Source organism: Mesoplodon bidens (assembly GCF_964165515.1).
Source record: "Mesoplodon bidens genome assembly, chromosome: 7".
Classification (NCBI taxonomy): domain Eukaryota; kingdom Metazoa; phylum Chordata; class Mammalia; order Artiodactyla; family Ziphiidae; genus Mesoplodon; species Mesoplodon bidens.
In genome coordinates, this window is record NC_138164.1 from 14,169,757 (window position 1) to 14,193,717 (window position 23,961).

General features: G+C 43.5%; 3 protein-coding genes across 4 annotated transcripts in view; 1 reads left to right on the plus strand and 2 right to left on the minus strand.

Moving 5' to 3' along the window:
* UBE4A (ubiquitination factor E4A) overlaps positions 1-3,553 on the minus strand; it is a 35,550-nt gene extending 31,997 nt beyond the window's left edge. The window contains exon 1 of the mRNA XM_081239666.1: positions 3,471-3,553. The gene's annotated coding sequence lies outside the window, so the exon portion shown is untranslated. The remainder of the gene's footprint in view (positions 1-3,470) is intronic.
* A 2,766-nt stretch (positions 3,554-6,319) lies between these two features.
* Positions 6,320-15,276, minus strand: CD3G (CD3 gamma subunit of T-cell receptor complex). 2 transcript variants are annotated; one of them, XM_081239579.1, is made up of 7 exons: positions 15,150-15,276; positions 12,249-12,272; positions 11,548-11,763; positions 10,629-10,760; positions 9,934-9,977; positions 8,845-8,924; positions 6,320-7,096 (listed from the first exon to the last, which is right to left on the minus strand). In XM_081239579.1, exons 1-6 carry the CDS (start codon positions 15,202-15,204, stop codon positions 8,859-8,861), a joined length of 537 nt encoding a protein of 178 aa, XP_081095705.1. In that variant the 5' UTR covers positions 15,205-15,276; the 3' UTR covers positions 6,320-7,096; positions 8,845-8,858. The 2 variants fall into 2 exon arrangements, with proteins under 2 accessions (XP_081095705.1, XP_081095704.1); XM_081239578.1 differs by having other exon boundaries at positions 8,841-8,924.
* A 1,453-nt stretch (positions 15,277-16,729) lies between these two features.
* CD3D (CD3 delta subunit of T-cell receptor complex) lies at positions 16,730-20,837 on the plus strand. Its single transcript, XM_081239615.1, has 5 exons — positions 16,730-16,891; positions 18,529-18,747; positions 19,202-19,333; positions 19,616-19,659; positions 19,881-20,837. The coding sequence occupies exons 1-5, from the start codon at positions 16,837-16,839 to the stop codon at positions 19,944-19,946; spliced, it is 516 nt and encodes a 171-aa protein (XP_081095741.1). The 5' UTR covers positions 16,730-16,836; the 3' UTR covers positions 19,947-20,837.
* Positions 20,838-23,961: the final 3,124 nt, after the last annotated feature.

Genomic DNA, 23,961 nt, shown 5'->3' on the forward strand with positions numbered 1-23,961 from the left:
AAGACAGCATATTTAGTGTTGGAATGAACAATCCTTGAGAGGTCTTTCCTCCCATTTAAACATTGCATAAGCTTAATTATTACCCCTAATTCATGTAGAGGCACCAAGAATTGTGTCACTGTTAGCTGACCACCACCCTACCTCTATTCTGAGGTACCCAGAGGAATGCAAAAAGTGTAGTGAGCTCTCGTTATTTTTCTGTCTGCAAAATATCAACCTCTTTTTTCAACATGACACCCACATTTTTCCTTTGGGGATCCAACCCATTCCCGGTCCATGTGTACAGAAGGGGACGACCTTACCCATTAGCTCTAGAAATGGGCATATGAATCTGGCCTGGCCAAAAAGAATACAGTATTCTCTGCCCAAAGTGACTGATTCAGGAGTGGGCACAAGACCCTAGCAAGGCCTAACAGAATCAGTGAACACCAGCTACAGGCCTTTGGCTAAATCTACAGAAAAGTGGACTCTTTTTTCCTGCTTGGGTTGTTAGGCTAGTAAGATAGGAAACTGGAGTTGCCATCTTTCTACCATCTAGAGAAGGCCTAGCCTAAAACTAAGCCAACATGTAGGAAAAGAGATGTGAGATGGAGAGAGTCTTCTCAGTTATAAAAAAGCCAGTAGATTTCCCTACATTGTGGAAGCCAATACAACTGAAAAGAGTTCAGATTAGTACAAAGGAAATGAATCACCTGCACCATCTATGCAGAAAGGAAGTGAGTTGAAAGCTAAGAATCAGAACAAAGGACACAGGCACTTAAGACTATCAAGAGAGATAAAGACAATTTATCATCACAAACGGCATTATTTCCTCCTTTCAATAATATACTGTTGCAGTATATAAAGCTAGCTTCCCACTACATTTTACCTATATTAACAGGATTTATAACTTTCTACACTGTATTCCTAAAGTAGATCTTCTATCTTACTAGAAGGTAAGCAATTTGAACACAGGTTCATATCTGATTATTTTTTTCTTCTGTACCTGGCATAGCCCGTAATCACAAAAGCCCAAATAAATATGTATTGAATGATTCAATCTTACATGTAATTACTCCTGACCTTCTTGTAATCAATAGCAGCACCCATAATCCTACTTCAAGGTAAGGGTTTTACTGTTTGTCCTGGGTTGCTATTGGGTCAAACTATTGGGCCAGACACTTGTGGCTCAGTGATATCTCAGAACGTGTAGAATAGAGAATGGAAATAAATCTCTGTTGTCATCTATGCTATCTGTCTTTCTGAAAAACAAAAAGGGCTTTGCCTACCTCACTAAGCTCAACTTTCTCATATGTACTTAAAATCTATTTGAAGTAATAGTGCAAAAACTATTTTCATAGAAAAATAGCTAACACTGTGCAACCAGGAAAATTTTACAGGAAAAAGGAGGACTGATCACTTGATGGGAACATTTGTGGAGATGTCAGTTTAGATTTGTTCAATGATCACACAAATGTAAAAAGAGTACCCCTCCAAAAGAAAGGTCTGATAAAATGGAACCTTGATATTTTGTTTAGTATTCAATGTCATCAGGAATTTATAATCTTCTACTTTCAACTGCCATACAAAGATAAAGTACTATCCTGCTGTCAGCCTTTGGCAAATAACCAATCAATATAACCACCAGTCCTTAGATGTTTTTGGATTTCATTTTTAAAAGACGTCTTCTTTCTTTCTTTATTTACTTTTGGCTGCACGGCTTGCAGGATCTTAGTTCCCCGACCAGCGATTGAACCTGAGCCCTCCGCAGTGAAAGCACCGTAGTCCTAACCACTGGACCGCCAGGGAATTCCCCAAATATGTCCCCTTTAAAAACACGTTTCCCTCTTTTTTTTTTTTTTTTTTTTTTTGCGGTACGCGGGCATCTCACTGTTGTGGCCTCTCCCGCCGCGGAGGCACAGGCTCACGGCCCCAGCCGCTCCGCGGCATGTGGGATCTTCCCGGACCGGGGCACGAACCCGTGTCCCCTGCATTGGCAGGCGGACTCTCAACCACTGCGCCACCATGGAAGCCCCACGTTTCCCTCTTATACACATGATGCAAGACTCTACATTTGTAAAAGCTGTCTATCTCCAGTCCTACAAAATCCTCTCACCCTCCCCTGATTCAATCTTTTGTTTATAAAGAGTACTGCTAATCCCTTAAGGGGCACTGTCAGCTTTAAAGAGGTGAGCACATAAACGTTCTAACATCAGATTTGGTATTGCTTTTAAACAGAAATACTTGGAATACTTCACAAACCTAAGATTGTCAAAATCAAGCTTTAGGGTTTCTCTGGTGGTGCAGTGGTTGAGAATCCGCCTGTCAATGCAGGGGACACGGGTTCGAGCCCTGGTCTGGGAGGATCCCACATGTCACGGAGCAACTAAGCCCGTGTGCTACAACTACTGAGTTTGTACTCTAGAGCCCGCGAGCCACAACTACTGAGCCCGTGCACCTAGAGCCCGTGCTCCACAACAGGGGAGGCCACTGCAATGAGAGGCCCGCGCACTGCAGCGAAGAGTAGCGACCACTCGCCACAACTAGAGGAAGCCCACGTGCAGCAACGAGGACCCAATGCAGCCAAAAATGAAATAAATAAATCTATTAAAAAATCAAGCTTTATTAAATTATGCTCCATAAGGTCTCTTTCCTGGTGAGTAATACATAGATCAAACCAAAAAAGGAATTTAAAAAATGTTTTCATTGTTACACGTTCAGGCCTTTGTTGTGGCAACAGATCCTTCCATCACATCAGCAAGCTAGAAGGATCTCATCAAGTCGCAAAGCACACAGCATTCCTTCCTGGGTCCCATTTTATCTCAGGACGGCTCCCATGTGAGACCAAAACAGACCAAGGCAGTGAGACTAAACATATTCTGGGAGTGAAAAACTGAATCCAAAGAGAGACCCATCAAGCATAAGCTCCTGAGCTCTGGTTACTCAATTTTAGAAATGTCTTCTAAACCCAATTGCCGAGGGAGCAAGAAGCAGAGCGCCAGGAGAGTTTTGAGTGGTGAACTGATCACTTGCCTTTAGAAATATCAACACCTTGCCATACGGATTCGACTGGTTTGACTACTGCGACTCGTGCTTAATTTTCTCTTCTTTTGCACCTAGCTATTTGTTGTCTACTCTTTATATTCTGTCCCTCCAGGTTCCATAAGGGATTCGCGGCACGGAGGGAGACCCACCCACTCGGCGCACCTTCCAGAGAAAGAAAACCAAAGATAATGCAAGGCCAGGATTCGGCCTTTTCCAGGAGGGAAATGGCAAAGATGGGCAGAGATGCCAGAAGCTGGAGCACTGTAAGGGGTTCCCAAAGCAGGGTCGAAGTTCATGAAGGAGAGAGACAGTGTTTAGGAAAGCACAGGAGAAGGCATTTGGAGGACGTAAGAGTGCAGAGGTTTGGACTGGCATTCGACTAGGAGAAAAAAAAATCCCATTGGAGACTCAACGATACCCTCCCCGCCAGCTATATCCTCTCTTACCAGAGCCTGAGGGCCAGCAGCGACGACACGGCAGAATCTCAGCGGCCGAAAGGTTCCCACTTCCGACTCAGCACGGCAACCGGAGCTTACGTCATGACAAGGCGCCGGGCCTTGTGGAATCTCATCTGGGCGCCGGAAGCCGGGTGTTTCGCCCTGCGCTGGAAGCGGGCGCGCTAACATCCCCACTGAGCATGCGCTAACTGGCTTGGGCGGGGCGGAAGTGGCCGGAAGTGGATTTGGGGTTGGATTGGGGGCGGGTCAGGTTGAGTTGGGAGCGGGTTGTGGTGGAGCTCAACGTAATATGCAGCACCCGGAAACCCATGTATCAGCAGCACATATGATTTGGTGAACCCTGGCACTGCTAAGGCCTCTGTGGACTTACGCTAATTGTCCCACCGATCTTAGGCCTTTCTGAAACAGCTTCTGTAACTCTAAATAGATAATTATTATCTATGAAGCAATAACAGTAGCATTAACAATAACTGAAACTTGTGAACTGTTATTAGGTACCCGGAAATGTGTTAAGATATGCTTTGACTGGAGTGCAGTTTTCTTATTTGTAAAGTGAAGACGAGTACATCCTAAAGGTTACTTTGAGGTACACAAAGGCAAAGGAAGCAGCATACTTTTCAAGCATGCAAGTGAAAAGACAATTCATAGAGTGACAGAAAATATTTGTAAAACACATATCTGATAAAAAACATTAATATCGAGTTATATAAAAAAGCCTATAACTCAACAACAAAAAACCTAAACAACTTGATTAAAGAATGGACAATGGGATTGAATAAGCATTTCTCTATAGAAGATATACAAATGGCCAATAAGCACATGAAAAGAAGCTCAATGTCACTAATCATTAGGGAAGTGCAAATTGAGACCACAGTGAAATACCACCTCATACCCATTAGGAAGGTGATTATGAAAAAAAATAGAAGATAAGTCTTGGTGAGGATGTGGAGAGATAGGAACCCTTGTGCATTGCTGATGGGAATGTAAAATAGTGGAGCACTTTGGGAAAACAGTTTGGTAGTTCCTCAAAGAGTTAAACAGAATTATCATAAGATGCAGCAATTCCACTTCTGGGTAAATACTCTAAAGAATTGAAAGCAGGGACTCAAACAGATACTTGTACACCACTGTTCATAGCAGTATCATTTGTAATAGGTTAAAGGTGGAAACAACCCAGAATGTCCATTGACGGGTAAATGGACAAACAAAATGTGGCATATACATACACATGATTATTAAGCCTTAAAAAGGAAGGAAATTTTGATCCTTGCTATGAACCTTGAGAACATTATGCCAAGTGAAATAAGCCAGACACAAAAGGACAAATATCGTATGACTCCACTTATATGTGGTACCCAGGGTAGGCAAATTCATAGAAACAGAAGGTAAAATAGAGGTTACCAGGGGCTGGGGTGAGGGAGGAATGGGGAGTTATTGTTTAATGGGTAGAGTGTTTCTTCAGGATAATAAAAAATTCTGAAAATGAGAGTGGTGATGGTTGCACAACATTGTGAATGTACTTAATGCCACTGAATAGTATACTGTAACACACACAGACACACACACCAAATGTTAAGCAGTCTTAGAGTGCCTATTATGTTCCAGCATTTTTCTAGCTCCTGAAGCTACAGTAGTGGAAAAAAAATACAAGTTTTCCTGGAGCTTACAATCTGGTGAGAGTGGAGTGGTAATGTAGCATTTAAAATTAATGTGCACAAGGTGAATTATTCAATAAATACTTCCAGAATAAGTGGGTAGCTATGGATTTAAATGTTAGTCAATATATTAGACCTTTACACTAAAACTAATTCAAGATGGATCAAAGATTTAAATATATAAAGTGAAACCAGGAAAATGCTAGAGGTATTAATGGGAGAAGTTTTGTAAAAGAATAATCTAAGAATGGGAGAAGGCCTTTCTAAATAAGAAACAACCCAGAAGCCACGAAAGAACAGTGAATTCTACTACAGTCAAATATTTGTAAAATGTGTATAGAAAACCGACCATAAGTAAAGTCAAAATCTAAATAACAACACTGGAAAAATATTTGCAACTAATGCCACAAACAAAAGATCTATTTTCCCAAATATGTAAAAGGTTGTTGCAAGTCAATAAGAAGAAGATCAGGGGCTTCCCTGGTGGCGCAGTGGTTAAGAATCGACCTGCCAATGCAGGGGACCTGGGTTCAATCCCTGTTCTGGGAAGATCCCACATGCCACGGAGCAACTAAGTCCGTGTGCCACAACTACTGAGCCTGCGCACCACAACTACTGAAGCCTGTGCGCCCTAGAGCCTGTACGCCACAACTACTGAGTCCACTCACCACAACTACTGAAGCCCACACGCTCTAGGGCCCACATGCTGCAACTACTGAGCCTGCGTGCTGCAACTACTGAAGCCCACGCACCTAGAGCCCGTGCTCCACAACAAGAGAAGCCACTGCAACGAGAAGCCCGTGTACCGCAACGAAGAGTAGCCCCTGCTCGAGCAACTAGAGAAAGCCCGTGCGCAGCAACAAAGGCCCAATGCAGCCAATAAATAAATAACACTAAGAGAAGGAGTTATATTCTAAACTCCAAGAGTAACAGTAAAAAAAAAATCAAAGGATATGAGCCTGTATTTCATGAGAAGGAAAAACAAATGGTTAGAAAAGTGCAGATTAAAATTAGGCTGAGATGCCATTTTTAACTTATCAGATGGGCAAAGTTCAAAAATTTTAATAGTACACTGTTAGATTGTGTATGGAACAGTAGGCACTCTTGTTAGAATTATGTATTGGTCCAACCTCTATGAAGTGAAATTTGGCAATATTTAATTAAATTACAGGTGCAAATACATTATGGTCTTGCAATTCCATTTATTTGTATTTGTTACAAATAGTCTTAATGTTCAAAATGACATTTATTGTTAGAAATAAAACTGTAAAAACAAGACATATGAGAAATCTTTGTGACTTTGGGTTTGGCAAAGATTTCTTAGACATGACACGAAAAGCACAATCCATAAAAAAAAATGGATAAAACAGTCTTCAGCAAAATTAAAAACCCTTGCAGTTCAAAAGACACCATTAAGAAAATGAAAAGACAAGTCACAGACTGGTAGATATATTTGCAAATCATGTAGCCGATAAAAGACTTGTATTCAAAAATATATAAGAACTTTTACAATTCAATAGTTAGAAGAAAAACAACTCAATTAAAGAAAAAGTTTTGAACACACGCTTCACTAAAGATATGATAAGAATAGTTAATAAGCACATGAAAATATGTTCAACATCATTAGTCATTAGGGAATGCAAATTAAAGCCACAATAAGATACTATTTTACATCTACTAGAATGGCTATACTAAAAAAGATAGTAACAAATATTTGTGAGGATGTGGAGAAACAGGAACCTTATTCATCCATCACTGGTGGGAATGTAAAATGGAACAGCCAGTTTGGCAAACTGGCAGTTTCTTAAAATATTATACATAAATTTACCATACAACCCAGCAATTCTTCACTCCTAGATATCAACCCAGACAAATGAAAACTTATGTCCACACGAAGACTTGTACGAGAATGTCCAGAGCAGCATACTGTATGACTCCATTTATCCAGAAAAGGCAAATCTAAAGAGATAGAAAAGAGATTAGTGATTGCCTGGCATTGAGGGTGAGAACAAGGAGTGACTGCAAAGAGCACAAGAGATCTTAAGAGACTGATGGAAATATTCTAAACCTGGATTATGGTGATGGTTGTACAACTGGGTAAATTTGCTAAAAATTACCGAGAACAGGTGAAATCACTTAAAATGAGTAAATTTTATGTAAATTATAACTCAATACAATTTAAAAAAATGACATTTATACAGTCATTGTGGCATTGTAAGAGCAAAAGAACAAACTTAAATGTCCATCAATAGAGGACTGGTTAAATAAATTATAGGGGATCTGTACAAAGTGGCTGCATTAAAAAAAAAGGAGCTCCTTTATATATTGGTATGAAGTAATCTTCAGGTTTTATTAGGTGAGAAGTGCAAGATGTATAGTATGATAACATTTGTGTGAAAAATAGGGGAAGGAAGAATAATGTGTACTTAAGATTTGCTTGGGGACTTCCCTGGTGGCACAGTGGTTAAGAATCTGCCTGACAATGCAGGGGACATGGGTTCCATCCCTGGTCCAGGAAGATTCCACATGCTGCGGAGCAACTAAGCCCGTGTGCCACAGCTGCTGAGCCCATGTGCCACAACTACTGAAGCCCGTGCGCCTAGAGCCCATGCTCCACAACAAGAGAAGCTAGAGCAATGAGAAGCCAGCGCATTGCAGTGAAGAGTAGCCCCCACTTGCTGCAACTAGAGAAAGCCCACGCGCAGCAATGAAGACACAACGCAGCCAAAACCAAACCAAACAAAAAATCACTATGCATTTATCATCCATAAAGAAAAGAATTTGCTTATGTATGCCTAGAATACCACCGATATATAATACTTTAAATATCTTGTAAAGCTATATAAGAAACTAGTATTATTGTTTGCCTCTGTAGAAGGCAACTGGGTGGCTGGAGAGGGAGGCGGAGGGAGACCTTTCGCTGCATATTAGAACCATGTGAATTATGACTTATAAAGAAAGTAAATAAAAATTAAAACTTAAAAAAATGGTATTCAAATAAAGGAGGTTAGTTGACCTTTTCGTTTTTCTTTTACAGAAAAATTACTTCCAATAGGTGGCGCTCCTGAAACACCATACAAGTTTTACTTTACTTTTTTTTTTTTTTTTTTTTTTTGAGAAAAACCCGAATTTGCTCTGATGGCCTTTCTTCACCATTTGTCACCTTTGGGAATCTTGAGTCTAGATTTAGGGTTGAAAATCTCTACTAGGATTGCTCCAAAATGTATTGCTCTGTTTCTGAGAACTGGATAGAAGGGAAAACACCCGGATTAAAAAAAGAAAAATTGCAACTGGTTCAGAAAACCGAATAATGCCTGGGCCCTGTTTTCCTGATTGAAATTTCTGGTTGATTGAATTAGAACTTCTGATTGATTGCTTGGGTGGTTGGAAGGTTAATATAGGTTCAGTGATTCTTAACTAAGGGCAACTTTGCCTCCCGTGGGGATACTTGCAATATCTGGAGATATTTTTGTTGTCACAGCTGGGGAGTACTACTGGCATTTGGTGGACAGAGGCGAGGGATGCTGCTAAAAATCCTACAATGCACAGGAGAGTCATCCCCCTCCCCCCAAGGAATTATCAATCAATCCTCCCCACCCATCCCATCCTTATAGCTGCTTGGGGAAAGGAGATAAACTTGGCAGTAGTTGGGAAGGCAGGTAGTGCAAAGGCACTTTCTTAGAATTGGTGTAGACAGACACACGTACTCTGAGTCCTGGGCTCAGTTCTTCCTCAGATGGTTTCCTTGAAGGTGGCTGTATTGGTCATCTTCCCGTTCCTTAAGGGGCTAAAAAGGATAGTACAGTCATAATCATTTTCCATCATCCTCTATGAATTAATTTGATGCATAGTTATTTTCTAATTAAAAAATTTTTTTTAGCTTTCACTCTAAATGTCTTTATTTTTTTCACCTTTCTTCAAATATATATATATATATATATATATATATATATATATATATACTTTTTTTTTTTTTTTTTTTTGCAGTACGTGGGCCTCTCACTGTTGTGGCCTCTCCCATTGCGGAGCACAGGCTCCGGACGTGCAGGCTCAGTGACCATGGCTCACGGGCCCAGCCGCTCCGCGGCAATGTGGGATCTTCCCAGACCGGGGCACGAACCTGCGTCCCCTGCATCGGCAGGTGGACTCTCAACCACTGCGCCACCAGGGAAGCCCCATATATATATACTTTTAAAAAATTTTTATTGGAGTATAGTTGATTTACAATGTTGTGTTAGTTTCAGGTATACAGCAAAGTGAATCTATTATACATATACATATATCCATTCTTTTTTAAAAAAACACTTTTTTAAAGAGTCTTTTCCCATATAGATCATTACAGGGTATTGAGTAGAATTCCCTGTGCTATACAGCAGGTTCTTATTAGTTATCTGTTTTGTATATAATAGTGTTTATATGTCAATCCCAATCTCCCTATTTATCCCTCCCTGCCCTTACCCCCGGTAACCATAAGTTTGTTTTCTATTGATGCATACTATTGAGTGCTTTTTATGTTCAAGGCTTTGGAGTGGTTTCTTCATGGTCCTGGGAGTGGAAGAGGACAAGAATGGAGGCTCTGTATCTAGATTCTCTGTGTGTTCTTCAACTTTTTCTCACTAGACCCTGACCTCAGTCTCTCTCAACCCTTCTCTTTATTTCATCCATTCTACCCAAAGGGATAACGATGCCATCATCTGGTATGTCCTAAGCAGTTTCTTCCAAATAACTTGCCCCTCCCATTCCAAAATTTTACCACTACTAACTAGCAATGTCTCTTTCACTTCACATTCCCTTACCTGATAGAGCTGGTCATTGGACAACAGTGTCTGCTTGTCTGAAGCTGCACAAAAAATAAACAAAATGTACACATACACAAGATAGAATGAATAATAAACTGGGATATATTCACCCAATGGAGTACCGAATAGCAATAAGAATTAGTGAAATACATCTACATATAACACTATGGATAGATGTCACAGCATATTGTTGAGTAAAAGAAGCCACACACAAGAGTACTTACTGTATGAATCTATTTACGTAAGAAACAAAAACAGGCAAAATGAATCAATGTTGTTAGAAGTCAGGATAGTGGTCGCTTTCGGGACTAAGTGGAGGCTGGAAGTGACCACAAGTGTTCATTCTCTTTCTTAAACTGGGTGCTGGATTCATATGTGTGTTTGCTTTGTTAGAAAATTTTTTGAGCTGTGTGTATGTGATTCATGCACTTTTCTGTATGTAGGTTTTTCTTCAAGAAAGAGTTATTTAAAAAGCACAGAGGACAAATCAGAGAGAGTTGGATCTTGAGATAGGCAAATATGCTGTGAAAACACAAAGTGTCCTTTTCTCCTGCCGGCAGAACCAGAGCCCCACCCAGCCGTGCTCATCAGTGACACGTGCCAACCCAGTCTTTTCTATTGGTTCTATTTTGGTAGGAAGGAGGCTAAGGGTCCCAGGTGGTCTCACCTCTCATCTAAGAGCATTCTTTTACCTCTTGACTGGCGAACTCCTTCCTGTCCAGCAATGTAGTAGACCCCAACAGCAAGGAGGAAAATGCTGATGACTTCAGCGAAGATAAAGCCAGACACAGTGGCTGAATTCAGCTCAATGCAGTTCTGACACACTGTGGGGAAAGGGAAGGATAAGCCTCCTTCGAGGTGTGAAAATTGTTCTGGATTTTTTTCTCCTGAGATAATACCTCTGTCTAGGGCAGCAGACTGCTCTCTCTGTGGGTGGTATGGCAAGGGAATTGCCTGGGAAGATCCTTGGGCTGAGAACTCGATGCTTTTTGATGTGCTTCCGTCCCCCAGGAGTCCTGGGGAAGCCCATGTAGTATTACTACCAGCAACTATTGAAATATAAGGAAGACCAGGTCCCATTCTCCATGCTCAACTGCCTTCTACATTTCTGTTGCTTACCTTGTAGTCTCCCCTGTCTCCCTTACCTGCCCTAACTCACTTTATATAAACTGCTGACTGCTCCAATCTGTGGGGCCTACCCAAAAGTGAGTCAGGCTTTTCAATACAGGCTATGCTTTTTCAAGAATTTGGGGGAACTGCTTTGTTAAATTCAAAAAGAAGTAAGTTGAGGGACTTCCCTGGTGGTCCAGTGGTTACGTCTCCATGCTCCCAATGCAGGGGGCCAGAGTTTGATCCCTGGTCAGGGAATTAGATCCTGCATGATGCAACTAAAGATCCCCCATGCCTCAATGAAAATCCCACGTGTCGCAACTAAGACCCGGCACAGCCAAATAAATAAATTAAAAAAAAAAAAGAAGTACGTTGAGATTAAGAAAACTGGCTCTTACTTCACTGTTTAGCATCTATTTCCACACTCACCCCAGACAAGAAGCTCACCAGAACAGCAAGTACTGTTTAACTTCACACAAGCATACCAAAGGGGATACGTACTTCTATAATATACTTGGAGTGGTTTTGAACGGTTCTTTGATCCTTGACACCAATATATCCCTCGAGGGTCCTTGGTACTACTTCCAAGATTCCAAGTCTTTTTATCTGTGATTACAGGACTTATTGCCACCTCATCTTTAAACCATCTGATATCTTTTTCATTCATGTCACAGGTCAGAAGTACTGAACCATCTTCTCGATTGTCATCCACTTTTACTGAAAAAGGAAATGTCTGTTAAAATCTTGCCTCTGAAATTCTCCCTGTCTCAGGGCATCAGGAGAAGACCATGACAGTACTGCTTCTTAAGCTTTAATGTGCACATGAATCACATGGGGTCTAGTTAGAATTTCAGGTTTTATTCAATAGCTCTGGAGAGGGACTGAGATTCTGCATTTCTAACATGCTCCCAGGTGATGCCAATGCTGTTGATTCATAGGTTGTGCTTTGAGTAATGCCTAGCTGCTAGGGTCCTGTTTCTCCTCCAAGAACCAGAAAATTAATTGCTTAGCTACAGGAAAGCGGCCAGGGAGGTCAAGACTGGCCACTGATTTGCTTGACACTGGAGAGGTTTGCTGTCTATCCTTCATCATCCCATCCCTTCTTAGCTCTGCACTTGCTCCTATAGGACTACTGTTGTGGGAAGCCATATTTCCATGAATTTCCTCAGAGGTTGATGATAGAAAGAAGCCACTTCCCCTACCTTCATTCAACTGTGCCATAGTACCTGTAGAGACAGAAGAGAGACAGAGGATCAGCTGGGCGTGGAGTCATTCAGATCCCCTGATGTATCATTTCCACAGTCATTTGAGGCCAACATGGAGAGCGAGAGCCTAATTCATGTGAGTGACAGTATCTATAACTAGTTCCTTGGATTGTAGCCTAAATCACCAAACCGAATTTAGGGTGTTGTATAGCAAAGAGTTTGTCTGGTCTTTCTCCTGGGTTTCTGGGAGGGAGTTTCTCAACCCGTGGAATTTCACGAATGACAGGATTGCCTTTGTGATTCTTCGTGGGCCCTTGGATCACACATGAGTTTATGCTAATGAGATGACTCAGGATGGGACTGGTCAAGACCAAACATGTGATTGGAGAATTGGGACTTTGAGCCCTAGGAGGGGGAGGAGGACTGGAGATTGAATTCAGTCACATGACTAATGATTCAATCAATCATGACTATGTAATGAAACCCCAATAAAAACTCAGTCATACTTCCTAGTTGGTGAATATATCAATGTACCAGGAGGGTGATGTATTTTAATTCCTGAAGGAGAGGGCATGGAAGCTCTGTGTTCAGGACCCTCCCAGACCTCACCCTATGTGTCTCTTCATTTGGCTAGATCTGATTTTATTTTTTATAATAAAACTGTAGTCGTAAGTGTAGGCCTTTCCGGAGTTCTGTGAGTTGTTCTAGCAAATTCTGAGGGGGTTCTTGGGAACCCTCCAGATTTGTAGGCAGTTCGTTAGAAGTGTGGGTAGTCTGGGGATCCCTGAACTTGTGCCTAGCTTTTAAAGTGAGGGCAGTCTTTCTGGGGACTGAAACCTTAACCTTTGAGGTCTGACACTAGCTCTGGACGGTTAGCATTGCAGAACTGTATTGCAGGATCCGTAAGGGTATGGCCTGTACAGTGTGGAAAGCTCTGTTCCTTTGGCAGCTAAAGCCCTGGCAAACACTGGGTGTGCATTAGCTGAAGTCTTTTAGAGCTGAGTTACTTCTAAAACCTTCAGCCTTGGTGATCCATTGTTTGTGGAAACCCTGAATGTCCCAAAGGAGTTAGCTATTAAATAGCCCTCAAATCTGTCTCAAAACTCAGAGTAGTAGAGTTGCATGGTAGACATACTATAGAGAACCAACACTGGAGTTCAGTTCAATTGGATTTAATCCAAACACTCACCACTATTATGTGTCTGACATGAGTAACGAGTGTGGAAGAAAAGGGTGGTGATACAAATAACTAGCTGCCGCTTCTGAAGAGTTTACAATGAAGTGGGAAAAAAATAAACACAAATGTAATAAATGTAATAGTACTTATAAATTATCATTTGGTATTTATATAAATGCATATGGAAAGGGGTAGAAACTATTGATTTTGACCAAGGGTGAGGGGACAGGGAAAGCTTGACAGAGAAGATGGCATTTGGTTCTGCCTTGAAGAATGAGTAAGAATTCACCAGACAGAGAAAGAGTTTCCAGGTAGAAAGAATAGCTGAACAAAGATACAGACTTGGAAAAGGACAAAAGAGATAGTTTGGCTAGAGGTAGAGTTTGTTATGGGGAGAGATGGGGGCATAGATCAAAGAGTGATGGAAACAGTTGGAAGGAGTCAACAGTCTTAGAACTTCATACGGGGTGAACTGTTTATGAATAATTCATCCAGCACAGTACCTGGAACACAGTAGGAGCTTTATATATTTTGAATGAATGTATGAGTGAATAAATGAGTAAATGAAGATAAAGAAAAGCAAGACAAAGAGTTAAGCAGATTTCTAACTAGCTCTTCTCCCCATCCACCTGATCACCATGGGAGGAACAAAGAGTCCCCTCATTCTAACTCTGATTCAAAACTCCCCATATCTCCTCCCTTTTGTGTCTCCCTGCCACCCTCCCTATCCTACCCCTCTAGGTGGTCACAAAGCACCGAGCTGATCTCCCTGTGCTACGCGGCTACTTCCCACTAGCTATCTATTTTACATTTGCTAGTATATATACAGACTTAAACTTTTGAATATATTCTTATATCAGTGGACGTCTCTTTAGTATTTCATACTCATGGTGATTTTCTCCTTCTGGAGGCTCTCTACTCCCTTGGTTTCTACGGAATAGCACTCATCTGATTATTTCAGCTCTTGGATCATTCCCTTATCTCTTTACTGACATGTTTGTTCTCTAACTATTCCTTAAAGGTGGTATCCTCACAGTTCTATCCTCAGCCTCCTCTTCCTCACATCTCTCATAGTTGTTGCATGATTTCAACAACTTTCAATGTGGAGAGGATCATCTCTAGTCCAGATTCCAGGCATCGGCCCAGTTCATCCACTTCCTATTGTATTTCCAACTGAATATTCGTTCAGGCAACCTATATTGTACCTTATACTCAATCTGGCAACGTTGAAACTTGTCTCTTCAGTTAGACTATGAGCGAATTGGATCAGAGGGTTTTTATTCAACTTTATACCCTTCTAGCCTAACACGTAATGGGATCTCACACGTATTTGTTGACCAGCTGAACAACAGAGTGAGTGAATGCTTCATAGGTCTACTCCTAACCCCAGCTCTGAGTTAAGGAGCACATACCTTTTCTCTTCAGATTCCTGGCCTGTGCCCTTTGGGCTACACTCAAACCTAAGAGGGTGGCATCCAGATTCTCTCTCAAGCCAGTAAAGTCATCTGTTTTGATTTCTTAAGAGACAAGGACTCCATCTCTCCCATGGAACACGGCTTCTCTTTAGCAGAGAGCACTGAGAAGCTTCATTTTTGCCCTTCTTTCTCTGAACTTTAGGGTGACAGCTCGAGGTTAGGGGATCCCAATATTCTTGCCCCCCAGTTATGGCTTCTTCCCTTGAGCCCTTCTCCAGACTGTCAGACCCCCTAGCGGGCCCTTACCTTGAAGAAGAGTGATAGCCAGGATGAGGCCAGCCAGACGCTTCCCCTGCTCCATAGCAGCCTCTGTTCTTCTCCCGCAGAAGCACTGAGCAGCCCCTAGCAGCCAGCCAGCCAGCCTGTGCTAGCGTATAGCCTGGCTCCGCCCAGCATCCTTAAGGCTGGGGCCCCTGTGAGAAGACAAGAACCCGGAGCCTCCACCCTCTACTTCAAGTGTGGGCAGTGGGTGGGGGCAGGGCTCAGGAGGGCTGCAGGTGCAGATATCTCTGGCTTTTCAGTTAAGGAGAGGAGCGTGGGTGGTGGAGGGGAGGGAGCGTGAGGGAGTGCTGGATTCCCATCTCAGAGACTCAGCTTGTACAGAAAGCCACCTTGGGTGCTGGGCAGGAGGTGGCCTGGGCCCCTTTCTTTTTATGAGGGGAAGATAAACGTTTCTGCCACCACTTGTTACTTGGATCTCAGCCAGCTGTTGCCTGTTGCTAGCTGTTGTTGTTAGAACTAGTGAATTTAGGTGAGAACTCTTAGGTGCTTGGGGCTGGAACTCTGGACAGAAAGTCACCTCAGTCCAGGGATTTTTTTCACCGCTGTCTTGAGATGAGATCATCAAAGTGGTGCCTGCCTGGAAAGGAATAGGTAGGACAATTCCACCAAGACAGACCATACATTTCCAAGGACTAGGGTCAGCTGCATTCCCAGGATCTCAGGCCCCTCAGCCAGTCAGCCAGTGAATTGACAAAAATGTACGGAGCTCTCGTCATGGGCCACGCACAGGCCAGGTGCTGGTGATACAGGAGTGAGCAAGACACGTATGCTCTCTACCCTCAGATAAATTACAGTCTAACTGCGACAGTGTAGACAGTTTGGGATTTCCATAGCCCAGAGGAAAAAAGTCCATTTGTCTCCTGGGGAGGCTCAATTGTGCTGCGAGTTAATCATATTGTTATAAATAACTTTCTCTCTTATTGAGAACATATGAAGTGTCAGGTACCATGGAAACATTCCATTCGAATTCTTCTCATGGTACTGAGGGAATCAGGCTCTGAAGAATTCTGTGACTGGCTCAGACCCAGCAGGTAGGCAGTATTGGAGCCAGGATGTAAATCTCTTGTTAGGGGGCTCCCAAAGCTCAAACTCCCACTGGTAAGAAGCTACTTAGTCTGGTGTCCCAGGTGGTCCAAGAAGGACCACGGGTAGAGTCCCAAGAAAGACCAGGAAAGGGAAGAACCTAGCTGATATGGCTTATGGGATGGGGTTCACAGCTTGTCTCAAGGGTTTTGAGAGGTGGCAGTTTTTAGGTGGTAAGTAAATGTAGTGATGTTGCTGACAGGAACTCAGAATTTCTTGTTTTTCATCGGTGACTCAAGAAAGGACACCCTGAATCTCCTTTTACTTCCTAGAAATCCAGGCAACCTTTTCCATATCCTCTGCTTCCCCCTTCCATCCCTCCCCCACCCTCCATGCTCTGAGAAAGAGCGATTTGCACCTGCTTCCTTCCTACCCCACCTCCAGCCTACCTCTACCCTGGCAGCCTCCCATCACCAACAGCAGAGAGCAGAGAAATAGGCGTCTTCTAGTGCCTCCACCACCCTTTACTCTTTCCGGGTACACATGAGTCAGTTGGGGGCAGGCGGCTTTCACCTTGGCTGAGAGTTCTGTGACTTGGGTCTGTCTTCTGGAGGAATTCTGCTGGAAGATGGAGCACAGAAGTTTTCTGTCTGGCCTGATACTGGCTGCCTTTCTCTCCCAAGGTAAGGCTTCTCTGGGTGGATGGGGGCATCTTGGAGAAGGGACCTAAGAGGGACATTACCACGTGGAATGTGGTCCACTCGAAAGTCCTTCTCAATGCTAGCTTCAATTCACCAGGCAGCATTGTCAAGGAGGGCCATGTTGGGATGTAGCACAGGGTCTGGGAAGCACAGGCTCTTGGCTTTGACTGACTCCAGCTAGGGGTACATCTTGGCCTTGAATGTCTCTCTGAAGACCTTAGGCCAGAGATCTGTAGGAAGTGTTGCAGTATGTGTGTGCCTTAGCCTAGGGCTGGTAATGGGAGCACTGTTCCTTCTAGGGCAGAGAGCCTTTGGGATCCAGGACTCTTGGTCATTTGGCCATCATGATGTCACCACCTGGGCCCACCATAGCCCAGCCCTCAGGGGAATGCTTTAAGAGAAAAGTTAAATTGAGGCTGAGCAGGAGGGAGGGCAGATTTGGGGTAGTAGAATGACCCACTCATCCATGTTTGCCTGGTTTTAAAACTGATACTCTCATGTCCCAGGTATTCTCTCAATCCCAGGCAAACTGGGATGAATGGTTACCCTAGTAGTCAGCTTCTTTGGGACATCCAGGATTTCCGTTGGAAACGGATCCCCAAGGAATACATGACTCTGTGATGTGGAGCATCTGATGCACATGTATCTCCCTGAGAATACATGCATTTTCTCCTGACCTGCTACAGAGGCACAAGAAATGGCTCTTCGGGGGGTTTTCTAGAGGATGCTCTTCTATCCAAATTGGTAACTGACTATGAATCTCAGGAAGAATGTAGATTCCACTTTTTCCTGGGATTAGAGATATAGATTCCAGTGCTTCTGTGGGCTGTGGAGTTGCTCTCAGTCACAGCAGTTCAGTGGATCTAGAAAGGTGCTGTTCATACCTCCAACCCTTAAACTCCCCACAAGACTTGACCTGTGTGGAGCCCCAAGAACAGATTCAATAAAATTATTTTTCCTGTCCCTCTCCTCCTAAGCAAGGGTGGAACAACTAAAAATCTTTACATGGAATTTGCCCTAGGTGCCCTTTTGGACCACTGGGATGGTAATTCATATTAGCTTCTCTCCTACCCCCAGCCATTATTGGCCATAGGAAAGGCTTTAGTAGTACCATTCCCTTGGTAGTGGTTGGGGCAAGGGTGGGGCTAGGGGGCAGAAGACGAGAAGTTGACGTGGGAGTGTTGCAGGTGGCTGGGAAGTAGAATCAGAAGGTTTCTTGGAGAAAAAAATGTGGACATCTCCAATCGAGGACCATTCTTCTGCCTTTCCATATCTCTTGCGAGTTTTAGCAGTCTGGGCTCCCCTCCTACTTCTAATCAGTGGTCTGAACACATTTCCAGGAAGGTTCTTGGATCGACCCAGCTCCATGTTTTCCTCTTTTGCTCCATGTCCATCAGGGTCTGTCCTCTGTTTGGATTGTATCCTCATGTCCTTCTTGGTCCCTGCAGTTTGTGGGGAGCCTATTGAAGCACTTCTCTTGTGACTTCCGTCTCTCTCACTAGAAACCATGAACTATTCTAGACTTGGAAAGTGGTCCTTCTTAAGTATGAGTCTCAGCAGAACAAAGAGTCTGGTGCAGACCAAAGAGCTGGCTCCAATCGTGGTATTTTTTCCCTTAGTGAACCCCTTCAATATCACTGTGGAAGAACTTGAGGACAGAGTATTTTTGAGATGCAATACCAGTGTCACGTGGCTAGAAGGAACGGTAGGACAACTGGCCTTAGACAATAAAGCTATGGACTTGGGAAACCGCAACCTGGACCCACGAGGAGTGTATGTGTGCAATGGGACAGATGGACAAACCAGCAAAATACCTACTCTGCAAGTATACTATCGAAGTATGTGCTTCTAAGACCCTTTGGGTTGGAATGGATGGGGCCTCTGGATATGAGAACTTTCTAGGTGTAGGGAGCTCTGGTGTACCAGTCCGTGCTCTCAACAAAACTGGGTTGCTCTCGTAATGGTATGAGCCAGATTTTGGAGCCCTGAGTGGGAAATAGCTTAATGGCAAAAGAACAATAGGGACCTTGTGACCCAAGCAGTAGGGGCTTGGTTGGGAGAGTGGTTGGCCTACGGTCTTGTTTAAGTTCCTACAAAGCTGAGACAACTTCTTGGCTCTCCTCAGGGATTTCTTGGGTTGAAGGTTAGAGGTAGATGTACCAAGGCTCTCAGCAGGACTTTTTCCAAGTTTGGGTCTTGGCATGAGAGATCCTGGGGCTGACCTAAGGGGCAGAGATGGTTCCCTGATCTTGAAGACCCTCCACCTCTCCTTCGGCCTCCCTTCCCCCACAGTGTGCCAGAACTGTGTGGAGCTGGACTCAGCCACCCTGGCAGGCATCGTCATCACCGACATCATTGCCACTGTGCTCCTTGCTTTGGGTGTCTACTGCTTTGCTGGGCATGAGACTGGAAGGCTCTCCAGGGGTAAGTGGAAGGGACAGAACATGTGTGTGTTGTGGCTGTGAATGTGGGTATGAGTGTGTACCTGCTAAGGAATGGGGCTGGAGGTGGGTTGTGTCTCATCTGGGAGTCACTATTGCAATCTCCTAAGGACTCCTACAACTGGTTGCTGACAGAACTTAGGTGCCCATATAGCTCATGCAGACTTCCAAGGGTGTGACCAGCTGCAGTCCCCCTGCAGCATTCATGGGGTCTCACTGTCCCATCTCCTGGCCCTTGTTGACTCTCTTTCCCTGGTTCTTCTAGTTGCTGACACTCAAGTTTTGCTGGGGAATGACCAGCTCTATCAGGTGAGCCCTGAGGGGAAAAAGATGAGAATGGGGGGAGGAGTGAGTGGGGATGGAGAGCCTGATACTAGGTTTAATGTGTACATGTGTGAAGGTCCTAGTGGGGAATTCATCACTGGGGGGTCTGGAAAGGCCGGGAATGAGCTCTCATCTCTGGGCTCTGCTGGGGTTCTCCCTGGGAGAGTTCTGACACTGCCTCACTGTTTCTCCTTCTCATCTCTTAGCCCCTTCGAGATCGGAATGATGCTCAGTACAGTCGTCTTGGTGAGAACTGGGCTCGGAACAAGTGAACCTGAGGCTGGTGGCTTCTAGGCTCATTGGTTATCGACTGGACCTTCTCTCCTTGCTCAGCCAAGAAAGCTGTCCTCCTTCACTCAGCAGGCGCCTGGACTTTTGAAGGCTCCTGGACAAGGCATGGGAGTGGCCCTGACTTGACTGGGCCCTTGCCCTCCCTGCCCATCTGTGTCCTTCCTTCATCAATTCCCTCCTCTGCCCCACATGGACCATGTGATGGGCAGTCTCCCACCATATCTTGACCCACTGGTGTTTCTGTCCTGGTGGGCTCCGTGGGTGCAGGATCGGCCCCACCATACTCTCTTGGCTCCAGTCCCCCATTACAACCCTTCTACGGCTTTGACTTCCTCACCACAGTGGAGGGCGGGCTGCTGTGTTTAGGGACACAGCCACTCAGAAGTTTCCATGACATCATGAGCGGAGGTGGCAGAGACATCAAAGGCCCTGAGGATCACTTCTTATCAAGGCTCCGAGAGTGTGTATGACAAAGTCCCATTTCTGTTAAGGGGCTGGCCTTGGCTTTATGACTCCTGTGGAGTGGTATCCACTACCTACAAGGAGGTCTCAGCCAAGGCCCCTTCCGTACCCTTTTCCCCTGTATAGAAGGTACCGTTCTATTTTCTTTCCTCAGAACCTGTCCCTGCCCCACCCCTGCCTTCTGCATAGTAAACTGGCATCAGAAACTCTTTATCAATTAAAACATACTATCCTTCTCCACACACCTGGAAAGCTGGCGTCTGAGACTGAGTGGGGAATTAGGATATTTTCAATAGATGGCATCTTTAGCCATTGGGTTAGTGGTGGTTCTGAAACTTTGGGATTTATTTTAAAAAATACACACTTGGGTCCCACTTGGGGACACTCTTGGGTCCCCAGGTGATTCTGAAGCAGGCTCAATTCAGAGAATCTCTGGTTTAGAGGAAGAATTGAGACCACTTACTCTTTTGTGTCCTTTACGCCCATTCCTGTCTACCATGTGTGGGAACCCATCTTTTTTTTCTCTGCCTAAGAGTAATTCAATAAACTTCAGAACAGTTTAATGAGAGATGGGCGTTTTTTTTTTAAAGATTTTTTTGATGTGGACCATTTTTAAAGTCTTTACTGAATTTGTTATAATATTGCTTCTGCTTCATGTTTTGGTTTTTTGGCTGTGAGGCATGTGGGGTCTTAGCTCCCCGACCAGGGATCGAACCCACACCCCCTGCATTGGAAGGCAAAGTTTTAACCACTGGACCACCAGGGAAGTCCCCAAGAGTGGGAGTTTCTTAGACCAGGGTTCCCAAAGGAGAAAATTATTAACAACCACATAGCCAGAGATCTGGATGATTCTGCCCACTATCTCCTCAAGATACACACAGACCCTTACTTTGTTAGAGACATAATGAACTTCCAATTTACACATGCTTCATTCATGGTTATGATTCATTCCTACCCTTTATACCCTACTGCTGCAGTCCTCCTAGCCCTAGATCCCATTTTCACACTGGATCCCTCCACCTTGGGCAACTCTTCCACGGCTTGCATTGCAGCAATACTTGTGTCCTTCCCATGCCCTGCACACTTCCTTTGACCCTGTGCTCCTCATATACCCTTATGTCCCCCTCTACAGCTCATCAGTTCTCAAAATTCACTGCACATTGGAATCTCCTGGGGAGCTTTCAAAGTACTGATGCCTGGGTGGCACCCCCAGAGATGCTGATTATACTGGGTTGGAACATCAGGACTTTTCAAACTGCCTAAGCTAATTCTAATGTGAAGCCAAGGATGAGAAACACTGACCTTCACCTGAACCCTTCTGGAAACTTGGGTCCCCTCAGCTCTCTTTTTTTTTTTTTGCGCTTTTAAAACACAGCTTTACTGAAGTAAACTGACATGAATAAACTGCATATATATAACGTGTAAAATTTGATAAGTTTTGGCATATGTATACACTTGTGAAACATCACCAAGATTGATAAGTATGAACTTACCCAATACCCTGGACAGTTTCCTTGTGCCCCTTTGCATGCAATCTCTTCCTTATCTTCTCATCCTCTAGGCAACCACTGATCGGCTTTCTGTCATTATAGATTAGTTTCCATTTTTCTAGAGTTTTAAATAAGTGAAATAATATAATATGTATCCTTTTCTGGTCTGGCTCCTTACACTCAGCATAATTATTTTGAGATTCATCCATCTTGTTGCGTCTATGGATAGTTCATTCCTTTCTAATGTTCAGTAGTACTCCATTGTACGGATATACCACAAGTTGTTTATCCATTCACCCCTTGATTGTCTTTTGAGTGTTTCCTGGTTTTGGCTATTACAAATTAAGTTGCTATGAACAGTCATACATAAATCATTACATAAGTCATACACTCATATACAAGGACATACACTCTTATCTCTATTGGATAAATACTCAGGAGTGGAATGGCTGGGATACAACTTTTAAAGAAAGTAGTCTGGCTATTCTAGGTTCTTTGCAGTCCCATATGAATTGCCTTCTCAGTTACTACAAAATGCCTGCTGAGATTTTGATCAGAATTGAATTGAATTTATAGATCAGTTTGGAGAGAACTGACATCATAATGATATTGAGTCTTCCAGTCCATGAACACGTCTTTTGTCAGATTTATCCCTAAGTGTTTTACTATATTTTTGATTATATTGTTTATGTTATTTAAAAAATTTTGATTTCCAGTAGTTCCTTGAAATTGTATAGGAATACAATTACTTTTTGTATATTAATCTTCTCTCCTGAAAATTTCCTAAACCCATTTATTAATTCTAGTAGCTTTTTTTTTGTAGATCCCATCGGATACTCCATATATTTGATCATGTTGTTTGTGAATAAAGACAGTTTTTTATTTCCAGCTTTTCCATTTCCAATCTGGATCTGTTTTACTTCTGTTTCTTGGCTCATTGCACTGCTAGAACCTCCAGTACAATGTTGAGTAGAAGTGGAGAGAGGACAGCCTTGCCTTATTTGTGGTTTTTTTGTTTGTTTGTTTTTAAGTTCTGGGTCCATTCTAAATATTTATTTATTTGGCTGTGCCGGCTCTTAGTTGCAGCACGTGGGATCTTTAGTTGCGGCATGTGAACTCTTAGTTGCGGCATGTGGGATCTAGTTCCCTGGAATTGAACCCAGGCCCCCTGCATTGGGAGCGTGGAGTCTTAACCACTGGACCACCAGGGAAGTCCCGCCTTATTTGTGATCTTAGGGGGAAAGCACTGTCTTTCATCATTAAGTATGATGTAGGCTGTACGTTTTTCTTAGATGCCCTCTAACAGGTTGAGGTCATTCCCTTCTCTTTCCAGTTTGCTGAGAATTTTAAACAAAAATAGTTGTTTCTGTAACTGAATAGCTTCTTCTGTATCCTTTGAGATGATTATATGGTTTTACTTTTTTTGTCTATTAATATGGTAAATTACATTGATGGCATGATCTGTTAAACCAATCCTGCATTCCTGAAATAAACTGTACTTGGTCATTATATATTTTTTTGGTGTGTGTATATTATTAGATTAAATTTGCTAAAATTTTGTGAAGCTTACTTTTTTTTTTTTTTGGCTGTGTTGGGTCTTCGTTGCTGTGCACGGGCTTTCTCTAGTTGCGGCGAGCGGGGGCCCATCTTCGTTGCGGTGTGCGGGCTTCTCATTGCGGTGGCTTCTCTTGTTGTGGAGCACGGGTTCTAGGCACACGGGCTCAGTAGTTGTGGCTCGCGGGTTCTGGAGCACAGGCTCAGTAGTTGTGGAGCACGGGCTTAGTTGTTCTGCAGCATGTGGGATCTTCCCAGACCAGGGCTCGAACCCGTGTCCCCTGCATTGGCAGGTGGATTCTTAACCACTGCGCAACCAGGGGAGCCCGTGAGGCATTTTTGCATCTATTCATATGGGATATTGGTCTGCAGCTTTCTTTTCTCGTAATGTCTTTGTCTGTTTTTTTGATATCAGGGTATGTTAGTCAGGGTTCTTCAGAGCAACAGAGTTGCAGTTGATGTTGCACGTTGAGCCCAAAGGAAGGTCTAG

Coding starts and splice junctions, on each gene's coding strand:
- CD3G (XM_081239579.1), bottom strand. CDS start 15,204: ATGGAGCAGGGGAAGCGTCTGGCTGGCCTCATCCTGGCTATCACTCTT. Junction 12,273..15,149: donor GGCTATCACTCTTCTTCAAG/GTAAGGGCCCGC, acceptor CTGTCTCTACAG/GTACTATGGCACAGTTGAAT. Junction 11,764..12,248: donor TATGGCACAGTTGAATGAAG/GTAGGGGAAGTG, acceptor TTCCTTTTTCAG/TAAAAGTGGATGACAATCGA.
- CD3D (XM_081239615.1), top strand. CDS start 16,837: ATGGAGCACAGAAGTTTTCTGTCTGGCCTGATACTGGCTGCCTTTCTC. Junction 19,334..19,615: donor GACTGGAAGGCTCTCCAGGG/GTAAGTGGAAGG, acceptor TGGTTCTTCTAG/TTGCTGACACTCAAGTTTTG. Junction 19,660..19,880: donor GGAATGACCAGCTCTATCAG/GTGAGCCCTGAG, acceptor CTCATCTCTTAG/CCCCTTCGAGATCGGAATGA.